Below are 11834 nucleotides of genomic sequence, written 5' to 3' on the forward strand. Positions count from 1 at the left end.
GTGTGTGTGTGTGTGTGTGTGTGTGTGTGTGTGTGTGTGTGTGTGTGCCTGTGCACTGGCAGCACATTTCCTCTGACTGCTGTGTTTACTTATCACGGTTAAGAGGAGGCAGCTTGAGACTGAAACACATCAAGGTATCAAAGGCATTTATGTGGGTTGGTGTGTTACAGAGTTAAACCACTACCTGCTGTTCTGGTATGTGCTCTGATTTAGGAAACGCAGCAAGGAGGATGTGGGGGCTAGTAGAGGGAGACTCCCTGGGTCAGTGACTACAAGTCAAAACTGCTGATGGTCTGGCAGCGGCTGCAGAATTAATATAGATAAATCCTTCTCTTATTGCATTTCTTTTCTTTAAACTTTTGTGTATTGCTTTCTTTCGTATTTATACCCATTTCTGGAATATGGTACATTTGTGCCCATAAAGACATATCCAGATGTAACTTGCTCATCCATCTCATTGGCTCTCCCAGGCTGTGAGGACATCGTTGTGGAAAGCCTGTCTCTGGACTCACTCGTCCCCATCCTGAAGTGGAGCTCCCAGCCGTACGGCTCCAAGTGGGTCCACAGGCAGGCCATGCACTTCCTCTGTGAGGAATTCAGTCAGGTTGTCACTTCAGATGTTCTCTACGAGCTCGGCAAGGAGCACCTTCTCTGCGCAATTCAGTCCGACTACCTACAGGTAAGGGAACGGAGCGTCGCTTCCTCTGTCAACCTGTCACCCGTAACGACATCTCCCAGTTTGGAGGTACATTTTCTAGCGGGACGTTTCAGTAATTGGTGCCTGACATGTTCACAATGACTACTGCTTGGTGAAAATACAGTAAACACAGAGGGGATAAATTAACACAATATCTGTGTCACTCGCACACTATACGCACACACACACACAGACGACACTCGGGGACTACAGAGATGAGTAACAGCGTTCCCTGCAGGGAAATGCCTTCAAACCAAGAACCTAATCAAAGCTGAGCTGTCATCTGCACTGCCAAGATACTCGGGCATCAGACCAGATGGTTGAGGTGTTGAAATCCAACGACACAAACAAACCAACCAGGCCTGAGTTTTGCTGGGACACCGCCTGAACATATTGCATTTTCACCTCGTCCTCATTTAACAGCTTCCCAGTTTTGTTCCCGACAATATCTAACCATGTCCTAATAATACTTTTGTGTCTTTCCTTCTCCTTGTCCTATATCTCTCTCTCTCTCTTTCTCTGTGTCTTGGTCTCATTTACAGGCGAGTGAACAGGACATTCTCAAGTATGTTGTTAAGTGGGGCGAGCAGCAGCTTATTAAGAGGATGGCAGACAGGGGTAAGATAATACACTCTATAATTACCCTCTGAGCAGCCCCCCTAATGGCTCTGAGGGAATTACCCACTTACCAGAGCCTCCAAATACACTTAAAAGCATGACTGAATGGCACCAAACTTTACCCTAAAAAATAGTGACCTCATTGTGATTGGTCATGTCATTGTGTGCTCTGACCTAGTCAGCAATTGTCTTCTGTCGGATTCATTGTCACGGTTGTTGGTCATCATATTGTATGGGCTGGCAACCACACAGGAAGCAATGCAATATTTATCCATCATCTGTTTAATCAAACTTTCCTGAACACTGTGGAGAAAATAGCCAGCAGGTTGACTTAAGAGCATTAAAAGCCTAATCATAGTTGCACAAACAGTCACGGTTATGTGCATTACATTAAAGCTGCTAATGGCCGTTCCTGTCCTCATTTACCCAGAACCGAACCTTTTGAGCGGCACAGCCCACAGTGTGAACAAGAGGGGAGTGAAAAGGAGGGACCTGGATGTGGAGGAGCTAAAGGAGATCCTGTCTCCCCTCCTGCCCTTTATCCGAACTGAGCACATCTTACCTCCCAACAGTGACGTCCTCTCTGACGCGGTCAGTACTGCTTCTCTACCTTTTCTCAGCGTGTGTGTGTGTGTTCACCTGAGTCATTGTGACCTTGATAAACTAAACATTGATCCTCGTTCTTCACCCTTGTTCACAGCTTAAACGAGGTTTGATCAGCACCCCTCCCTCAGACATGCTGCCCACAGCTGAGGGGGGAAAAGCCAATGCCTGGTTACGGCAGAAGAACGCTGGCATCTACGTGCGTCCCCGCCTCTTCTCTCCTTATGTGGAGGAGGCTAAGGTAAGGCTCCTTCACTATTGATTAATTCGGACTCCAGGAAGCGGTGGATTATTTGTGTCTTTTTTTTTTGCTAACATCAAAGAGTAGAGGTTCTGCGAACCAGTTCGTAGCTCAGATGCGGAAAATCATCCATGCCCAGTTGTTGCTAATGCATACTCACCGTGTTTAATAGCGGCCTCCATCACATGACTGAAATTCATGTTATGTCCATTTGCACACTTTTCCTAATAATTTATATGGATTCCCAGGGACATGAATATTAATGAACATTTCCCTAGACCAGAGAGAGTCATTATTAAATGAAGTGTCAATCAAGTGGAAATAATTTGCGAACCCTCTCGGTGTCCTTGAGTTGCACATATGAGTTTTATTTCTTAGAAGTTGTGGTCTAACTTGCCCTCTCTCGTCTACCTGCCCCTTTTAGTCTGTGCTTGATGAAATGATGGTGGAGCAGACGGACTTGGTGCGTTTGCGATTAGTGCGCATGTCCAACGTCCCAGACACGCTCTACATGGTCAACAACGCTGTGCCTCAGTGCTGTCACATGATCAACCACCAGCAAATGGCGAGCAACTCAACCACAGCTCCGTCGGTTGTGGCCAATGAAATTCCAGGTAATGACCAGATAGTAACAGAAACTGGTGCTCGTGTTGCCAAATATCCAAACTAAGAACCCTTAAACATAATGCTCGTATCAAAAAGTGAAGCATCCATGAATGTATGCGTTTGTATTGCGTCTTTCAGTGCCTCAGCTGTCCGTGGTAAAGGAAATGATCCGGAGGCTGCAGGAACTGAGACACACGGAGCAGGTCCAGAGAGCTTATGCCCTCAACTGTGGCGAAGGCGCCACCGTCAGCTATGAGCTGCAGCTGCGGGTGCTGAGGGAGTTTGGTCTGGCAGACGGAGCCACTGAGCTACTGCAGGTTCGTAGAAAGCAGAGTTTGTTCCCAGGGGTTTGAGGGGTGATGAGATGGCTACGGCTGGGATACTAACAGGGATGGTTGTGCTGAGGACACAGACGGACCTCAGTAGTGCAGCAGATACAGACCATGAACAACCCCAGGCAGAAAAATCTTCAGAAAAATAATTTTTTTCTTCTTTTAAATGCTTTGTCAGCACCACAATGGACATAGATTTCTATATCTCATGTTCTGTTTTTTTTTTTTTGTATTTTCAGAACCCTTACAAGTTCTTCCCTGATGAACGGTTTGGAGATGAGAGTCCAATTCTGGCTCTACGCCAGGTGGGTCGGTGTCGGGTAAACAGCAGCCCAGCCATGGATAGCATGTTCACAGAGCTAGAAGGGGTAGTTGGCTTTCACCCTCCCCTACCTCCTCCACCTCCCCCATACCACCCCCCTGCCACACCCAGCCATGCTCAGCTCAAGGGTGCCTGGCGTCCTCGTGTGCCCATGCCAGCCCCTACCCGTTCCTTCTCCTATCCCTGCAACCGCACCCTGATCCAGCGCCATGCAGCTGCTAAGCATGGCAGCTCAGACTACTCCTCTGTACCCAGGCCCCAGCCCCCAGACTGCACCAACCCGCAGGCTATGGGCCGAGCTTTGCTTTCTGAACAGCAAGCGGTGAGTGTGTGTGTGTTACTTCCTAGAGTCCTTGTGCTACGATTTTTGTTTGTTAAAATGCGGCTGCATGGTTTGTGCCTACGATCATTAGTTGCTAAATTGTCAGGTAACGTCACATGTTTTTGTGTCTGTTTTCCGATGCAGATGAGCATGGAGCCTGTTATGAGGGAGTTCATGCCTGACATTGCGTTGGGTGTCTCTGTCATGTCCCTGAGGGAGCAGCACATGGCAGAGTTGGACAGGGAAGGCCCTCACGGCCCCATGGGCCCCATGGGCCCCTCGGGCCACCACCTGCCCCATGGGCCCTGCCCTTCTGCCCGCCACAGCCATGGCCACGGTCCTGGACATGGCCATTCATGCAAGAGACACGCTCCTGAACCCAAGCTGGAGGCTCAAGCCGAATTCCCTGACCTGTATGACTTTTCCTGTCGACCTGCAACCCCAACATCCGCTCACCCTCTGCCCTCCTTTGCAGGACCAGACCTCTACAGCCACAGCTGCACTCCCTCCGGCTCTTATCCACCCCCCTACATTTCTGAATCTCAGTCCCAGGGCCGCCCTCAGGGACGGACTGCCGCAGACCCACTACGTCTGGACGTCCTCAGTATGACCTCTCAGAGGCATGATGGAGTCCTTGCCAGCCCTTCTGTGGCCCAACATAGGATGGGACACATCCCAAGGGGGCGATCAAATGAGACAGATTTGACTCATGGCTTAGGACATTTACGGCCTCCCAGTGGAAACATGGATAGCTATGAGGAGAGGCACACAGGCCCTAGAGATGCCCCGGAGGAGATGGTTCTAGCTGGAGAATCATTGGGCCCGGGGTCCCTCCAGCAGTCTCACAGGAACAGTGTCAGCGAGGACATCGCCAGAGACCGCAGGTCACCCAGCAAGCCCGACTACCCTTATAAGAAATCTGCACTTTAACCCCATTTGAGGACCGGGGGTTGAGTTAGGAAAAGGGAAAGCATGATGAGTGGCTGTCCATCACAATGAATGGCGAAGCACTAAATGTGTGCCTGTTTGTGTGTGTGTGTCTGTGTCTGTGTGTTTGTGTTTGTTTGTTTGAGAGGAGCAGGGTAAAGGGGGGGGTCGATGGTTGCTATTTATTGGATCTGTCCTTTTGTCCTACCTCTATCACACTGTGCTATCCATCACACAGTCGAGTATGGAATGAGTAAGAGCTGTAGGCTAACTGTCCATGCTTGTAGTAATTGATCCTGCTGGTTTAGAGGATGACTCAGGCTCTACTAGGACAGACTGGTCTCTTGAGTTTGATTGTAAAGAAAGACTTTAGCTCTATGCTGTGCGAGTCCTGCATGGGGAGGTCACAACACTAGATGTAGCTCAGTTATGAACTGATGGTTCAACAAAGATTGCATTCATAAGCTCTGTTGTCTCTCCATTGTTTTAGGCACAGAACGGGGAGATGGTGGGATAGGAATCTCAATTTACACAGGCTAACAATGGTACTCAGTCTGGGACAGAGAGTATTGTGATAAAATCATATGTAAATACATCAGACTGTATTCTTTTCCTCCCATTATTTGTATTTCCATTTTCCCTGTAGCATGCCTATAGCAACCCATTTGGCTAGTGTTCCCCACCTGGCCCCCGGTTTAAGGGCCACAGCTTGGTCACACAAAGCAGGAACCGGACCTGTTAGGAAGTAGGTCATCAGAGTTCGTCATTCTCCCGTTACCCGGTCTGATAATTGTGTCAGGGTTTACCTATTACATGCTTGGAGGCAGACGCCTGGTGTTTTCAGAGGGCTACAGGTGGCAGGAAGGAGCACGAGCAGGCTCATTACCGAAATACAGTGACAAATATAGGGGTGCCATGAGTACTGGGGGGTTTGTTGGTTTTTCAGCTTGTGTGTGTGTGTGTGTGTGTGTGTGTGAGAGAGAGGATAACTTTGATACACACAGTTGTGTAGAGACAATCTCAGTACTGTACACTCCCATCTTTAGTCAGGTCTGTTTGTACATATCGGAGAGTCTGATGAGTTAAGAGCCTCTTGTTCTGTTTAATCCAATAGCATCAAGTAATCTAATCTAAAGCCTTAATCAGTGCTTGGAATATTCAGTTTTAGCTACCTTTGTTCAATTATGATGTCATATCGCTTACCCCTGTTATTTGACTGTTCTGTTCACTATGGACACATTAACTACCCCTTACCCAAATGCTAACATGTATATACGTCAGGCCTCCCATCACACCACCCCACGCGAGATTGTGGACCTGCATAGTCAGTGTTGATACTATTAAATGTACTGTTAAAGAGCCACAGCAGCTGTAGCTCCAGCACCATGCAAGTACACACATAAAAGCCTGTTACAGCCAACAAGCTGGCATACACCCTCACATACCAGTATCCTTGCACTGTAGGAGACACCGGTATATTAGCTGAAGGGAAGAGGAACAAAAGAATTTCGAACAAAAGGAATCTTATATTGAAGAAAAGTTGGCGATAGCCGGCTCATGTCTCCAATGAAATTGTATATAATGAATTGAACTCCATTCTGACACATTTTTAATTGTTTCTATCACATTTTAGTGGTTGTTGAAGGTTTGAGTTTTTACTGTAGTGGACAACACTGTGTACTTGTCTTTGTCATGAAATCTCACTAAGAATGTGTGGTATAAAACATAAAGATTGTGTCTCAATCTATTTTGTCCCCAAATGTCACGCATTAGGGCGGTCTGTTCAGTGTTGTGGATTACGATGTTTGTCGAGATGTTTCTTGTCTTCCCTATTCTTTACTTTTTAAAGTAACATGAATATGTAGAGGATCTGAAGATATTATTAGCTTTCTGCTTAGCGGTGATAAAGTTGCCAAGCAGAAAAATTCATTTTTCCATCTAGGTGGAATCATGGGGGAAAAAAATGCAAAACTCCAGATTCCTCCCCATGTTCACCTCCCCATGTTCATGTTGGGTAGTAGTTTTATTTTCCGGGACAATGTTCCATTGAATAAAAGTCCTTGTTTTGCTCTTTGCTGTAGAGAAGTCAGTGCCTTTCCCCCCCCACCCCCACCGCCTGCGGCTGGGCTTTTATTGAAGAAGTGACTTTGATGTCTATGCAAGCTCTTTTCTACCAGCTTACCAGCCTGCATCAAATAGTCCTTTGAAATCTCATGTAGCTCGTTCTGTGTACATAGTGTTATTTAGCACCTTTTGGAATTGAACCATCTGAAATGTGTGATTGCTTGTGTTGAATTATAACAGGTACTTTGTACTTGTATGGTATTATAGAAAACATGTTTGTAGATTGATATTAAGTTGCATTTAGTTTCACTGAATCTATTTTTCTACTGTCGCCTCAAAAGGTGCATAACAGTGGTCAACTTGGGCATCCTCAAAATAAACTGGTTTGATATTATGGAATTAATTTGATCTCAGTTGCGTTGTTTTGTGCACTAGAAACGTGATGACTTTATTTGGAACATGAATATAAAACAGTATTTGTTCACATCAGAAGTTTGACAATTTAAAACACACTGGTATTTAACTCAAGTCACAATGACAAACTGGACATGTTCATGTGATGCACATAACATTGTAGCAATGTAACAATTTAATCTATTTAAAGCATACAGTGTTGAAATGTCTCAAGTAACATTCATTTGGAGAGTTAAGGCATTACTATAAATCAATAAAAACAATCTCACTCCTTCACTCGAGAAGAAACAATTCACAACAGCGAGTCAGTGCACTCTGCGTGTTAGGATCACATCGGTTGCAGCAAGAAGTTCCTTTATTCAACCAAGAAAAAGGTTAATCTTCCAAATCTCACTCATTCATTCAAAGCACCATATGAACCAGGCCTACGATAGCAGCATGGCCTCCTTGTTACTGGTATCCTGCATTGGTCCTCCGTCTCTTTCTAGCCCGCAGCTCCTCAAAGAACTGATGCACAGCTTCAACTGTGACTGTCTGATAGAGAAAAGGAGGGAATGGTTTGAGATTTAGAGGAAGAAGAAAAACCAAACATTTTTAAAAATAAAGAATTTGCACACTTGCCTGCAGGTGAAAAAGTAAATGCTAATGGTCAAAACCGTCCAGACTATATTTGCACTTGGACATCCATTTCTTACCTTTCCTTCAGTAACACACTGGTCTAAAAACGCAGTGATCGAAGTCGTCAGCTCGTTGACACCTGAGGGAAGAACACGTGATTAGCCTCGATCAATCGCCTCGCCCATAAGTTTCACTTTGCATGATTACATCCTTGGAGAAAAAAAATAGACCCCGCACTCACCGTAAATGACCTCCAGCTGCTGGACGCGGTCCATCGAGCTCATCAGTGCCATCAACGGGTGCTGACCAAACGGCTCATCCAAGCCTCTGTTCTCATAGGCTAGAATGGTGTCCGACTGATCCATTAGGAACTGCACCTCTGCAGCCACATAGACCCTCTGTGCAACAACGCAGCACACAGAGACACGTTCATTAAGTAAAGGAGCCTAAGTACTTCATAGACTCCGTTACATGGATCAGGATCACATGTAGAGCCAACACCTGCAAAGTGGCTTCCTCGTGCCCTTTGTTAAAGCCCACATTATACTCAGAGCTAGTATTCGTGGCCTACCTTGCAGCTCATGCAGGTGCAGAGCTCGGAGCGCCAGCTGTAAGGCCAGAACACCGCTCCCTGTCTTCGCCTCTCCAGCCCCTTGGCTTGCAGTTCCTTCAGCCTGCAGACAACAGTTTTGGTCACGGCCTTTGCAGGGCTGCCTGACATTTCCTCGTGGGTCCGTTTGCAAGGGGAACTCCTGGTTGCCACTTCCTAAGATACAAATAACAGAGGATGAGTTTCTGTGCTACTGGCAGGAGGAGCGATTGATAACACGTGAGCTTTGTAAAACATCTCGGCCCACAGCACTGCGGACTCATCCGGGGAAGTCTCAAGGCGACTGACACGACGAGATGATTGAGTGATGAAAATCACCAGCCAGTTTACAGTAAGCTGCCCTGTGAAGCCTGGCCAAAGCCGTCTACAGTGCAGGGGAAGCAGTGCCTCATGGGTCATTTCTCCCCTAATTACCCAGAGGAGGGGAAAGCATGATAACCAGCTGGAGCCTGCTCTATAATCTGCTCATTACCCTCCAGCTCCATCTTGTGGCAACTAAAAACAACAGCTGCCACCAAGGGAACGTGCACAGTGAGCACTCGAATACTGTACACGAGGGCCCTTTTCATATCAAATCCCTGCATAACACAGTGGAGTTCCACATGAAGTCACACACAGATGACGAGGGTATACATGAACAGGTAACACCATACTACCATAAGTAGGAAACATCTGTCGACACACACATTGCTCAGTCAAAGAAACTGAAATCTGTAAAGCAGGCCAGAGTTAGGAAGCTAAGATTTTAATTAAATGTCTGTTAAGTCACTATCGCCGAATTATGCAAACACCATAATGATTGAGCCTATGGCCCACTGATGACAGCTCTTGTATTTGCAATATTAAAAACTGGGTGTCTGTGGCGATATTTCCTGGGACAAATCACAAGTGGGGCCCTCTGGGAAGAAAGATACAAAACCACACCTGCAATTACCGCTTATCACTATAGAGAATGAAATGGAGATCGAGTTAGTAATTTTAATGAATTTGGGGGAAAATGGATGTTTTCTAAAAATTCTAACCATTTAGGGTTTTTTTTCTCAATCTACCATGAACACAGTTGAAGTAAAATAAAACCAAAACCATGAATGGAAAAGTTACAAGAGGAGACCTAAATTTATGTTTCGCCTATTTGCCTCAAATTTGTTTCCTGTGAAGGGCTATTGAAGTATGCTGCGTTCATGTGGCATAGTAATTACAAGTTTCAATTGACACTAACTGGGAAAGCTCATATTTCACCGTGGCACTTAATAATGCGGAAAGGCCAGAAAACCAAATAAACGCCTCACATCAGCTAACGACGGTCGTTAAATGTAATCAAACCCAGTTTTCTGGATACAGCCTTATATTTTCAATGCATCAAATCTGATCAAACTGTTCTAAGTTGTCCGATGACAAGAACGCTTGCATGTGGTCAATGTTGATCTCTACCCGCCATCCCAAATTAATTGGTTTGATTGCAGGTTCAGCACCAGTACAGATTAGGTGTCAGTAGGTCTTCTTGTTCACTTTAACTCCCTTCTTTTGCTCTTAATATGACACACCCTACATGCAAACATAGAAACAGAGGCAGAAGGTCTGCTGAGCCCGGGTTCTCACCTCCTGCTTCGTGTGCTCAGCACTGGTGGACGGTTCCTCATCCCCACTGTGACTGGGCTCAGAGGCTTCTTCCTTTTCTGCTCCGTCCTCGACATCCACTTCTTCCTCCTTCTCCCCCTCCTCCTCCTCAGGATGACTGACACTGATCATAGGTGAAACTAAAAGGGAAGGACAAATGCAAAAATTGTTCTCTGGATTTTACTGTTAAATGTTCGTAAAGTCTCGTGGGTTTGTATTTGCTTACCCTGACACGCAGCTCAAGACAACTTTTACCTGCAAAGTGAGCAGCATACATCCACAAGACAGGGGCCTTGTTCATGCAGGCCTCACATATCATCTCTTGCAGCTCCTCAGGGTCCCCCGTAGTGCAGCCCAGGTGCTATCAACGACAAACAAATGGACTACGTAATGAGAAGAATATTTGAAAAAAGGAAGTTCTCAAAAAGTAATTTCAATAACATGACTTCTGCTTACCCTGCTATGAAACCAATCCTCACAGATGACACACTGAATCATCTCATCGTTGGCCTATTGGATCATTTAAAAAAGGTGTTTTTGGAGTCACAATGACAGATGATGTAAACAGTAGATTTGATCAATGTAATCTTACTAACTTAAACAAGATCTCAGTGATAAAACTAAATAAATGAAAGGAATACCTGATCGTCTGTGTCTGGGTACGGCCGGTCACACGTGCAGTAGCAGCCATTGAAGTTGTGATTGTAGTGATTTCTGACGTTCTCCTCATCTTTGGCCTGTGAATGCACCAGATGGAATAACTTCAGCATCACGAACATAAAGCACGATTGAGTTAGAAGTCATTATAAAACCAGAGGACTCACAGGAATTAGCTGGCACTTGAATTCCCCAAACTTGCTATTCCCACAGTCACAGCGAAAATTTCTACATCAGAAAAATTAGGTTAATTATGAAAAGGATATGGCAAACTGTAGGACTGAATTTGTATGATCAGTTTACATCATTAAAAAAAATTTAAAAAACTCAACCAAAATACCTTTTGGTGTACAGTTCAAAGATATCATGTCCATCGTGGCATTTATTGGCACACGCCAAACAAACCCCAGCAGGTTCTGCAGCATTTGGAGTGCAGGTGTTGCAGGCAAACACAGCCTGTCTCTTCACATAGCCCTGTGACAATAACACAGGAGGTATGAATATACAGCACAATACATAATGATGACATACCCCCTCTAATAAGCACTATAGTAGTCATTTCATATTGTCTGATTAGAAATACTGCAGTGATACCAAACTATGAATAATTTCATGGTTTCACTCTTGAACGCCCCACAGAAGCAACAAAGACCTTACTTGTTACACAGTCACAGTGAACACTGCATATAAAACTGCAGCACGACCGGTGAACCAGAAGGCGGATAAAGGCGATGGCTGCAGGGATGCGGTGCAGGACGCTTTTCTTACCCGAGAATAAGAGCAGTTTTCTGGGTCGCTTCCAGCCAGCACACACAAAGCCTTCTCGAGCTCCTCCTCGTTGGACAGAATATCGTCCGTGTCTGAGTCTTCTTTATTCGCTGCCATTTTGGTAAAAGAGGGTGAGGAGAACACAAAGACACACTGAGCTGCACGACAGTGTTGACAAACGACTGTTCCGGGCGGGAGTCGAGGGATAGTTTGTGCAGAGACCACGTGGAGGAAGTGACGCAAGACAACGTTACTGATTAACAATGAACAATCTCTAATGTTTTGCTGTTCAATCAATGGCGTTACTTATTTTAGTTCAAGCAAATGGTACGATCAATAATTCAATGATTACTTTTAATTGGCTTAAATATAAATATATGTCTGTGTTGTATTGTAACTGCAGGTGGCCTGGTGGGAT

General features: G+C 45.5%; 2 protein-coding genes across 4 annotated transcripts in view; one reads left to right on the forward strand and one right to left on the reverse strand.

Moving 5' to 3' along the window:
• btbd7 (BTB (POZ) domain containing 7) overlaps window positions 1–7135 on the forward strand; it is a 20107-nt gene extending 12972 nt beyond the window's left edge. For both annotated transcript variants that reach the window (XM_031847539.1, XM_031847540.1), the window contains exons 4-11: window positions 471–679; window positions 1240–1315; window positions 1746–1906; window positions 2016–2159; window positions 2584–2773; window positions 2904–3082; window positions 3337–3741; window positions 3886–7135. In XM_031847539.1, coding sequence (XP_031703399.1) covers window positions 471–679; window positions 1240–1315; window positions 1746–1906; window positions 2016–2159; window positions 2584–2773; window positions 2904–3082; window positions 3337–3741; window positions 3886–4671 — 2150 coding nt within the window. In that variant the 3' untranslated portion in view covers window positions 4672–7135. The remainder of the gene's footprint in view (window positions 1–470; window positions 680–1239; window positions 1316–1745; window positions 1907–2015; window positions 2160–2583; window positions 2774–2903; window positions 3083–3336; window positions 3742–3885) is intronic.
• Window positions 6400–11613, reverse strand: LOC116383586 (putative E3 ubiquitin-protein ligase UBR7). 2 transcript variants are annotated; one of them, XM_031847542.1, is made up of 11 exons: window positions 11417–11613; window positions 10989–11122; window positions 10816–10876; window positions 10633–10728; window positions 10448–10501; window positions 10247–10352; window positions 9974–10131; window positions 8336–8530; window positions 8006–8162; window positions 7842–7903; window positions 6400–7680 (listed from the first exon to the last, which is right to left on the reverse strand). In XM_031847542.1, exons 1-11 carry the CDS (start codon window positions 11531–11533, stop codon window positions 7597–7599), a joined length of 1224 nt encoding a protein of 407 aa, XP_031703402.1. In that variant the 5' UTR covers window positions 11534–11613; the 3' UTR covers window positions 6400–7596. The 2 variants fall into 2 exon arrangements, with proteins under 2 accessions (XP_031703402.1, XP_031703401.1); XM_031847541.1 differs by having other exon boundaries at window positions 7601–7903.
• Window positions 11614–11834: the final 221 nt, after the last annotated feature.

This window comes from Anarrhichthys ocellatus, unplaced genomic scaffold (assembly GCF_004355925.1).
Source record: "Anarrhichthys ocellatus isolate YVR2014 unplaced genomic scaffold, GSC_Weel_1.0 scaffold7, whole genome shotgun sequence".
In the NCBI taxonomy this organism is placed as follows: Eukaryota; Metazoa; Chordata; class Actinopteri; order Perciformes; family Anarhichadidae; genus Anarrhichthys; species Anarrhichthys ocellatus.

Excerpts from the sequence above, each read along its gene's own strand:
- LOC116383586 (XM_031847541.1), bottom strand. The coding sequence starts at position 11,533 with ATGGCAGCGAATAAAGAAGACTCAGACACGGACGATATTCTGTCCAAC. Across the intron at positions 10,877-10,988 it reads TTTGAACTGTACACCAAAAG|AAATTTTCGCTGTGACTGTG; the intron begins GTATTTTGGTTG and ends TTTCTGATGTAG. Across the intron at positions 8,163-8,335 it reads GCACCTGCATGAGCTGCAAG|AGGGTCTATGTGGCTGCAGA; the intron begins GTAGGCCACGAA and ends GTTGTTGCACAG.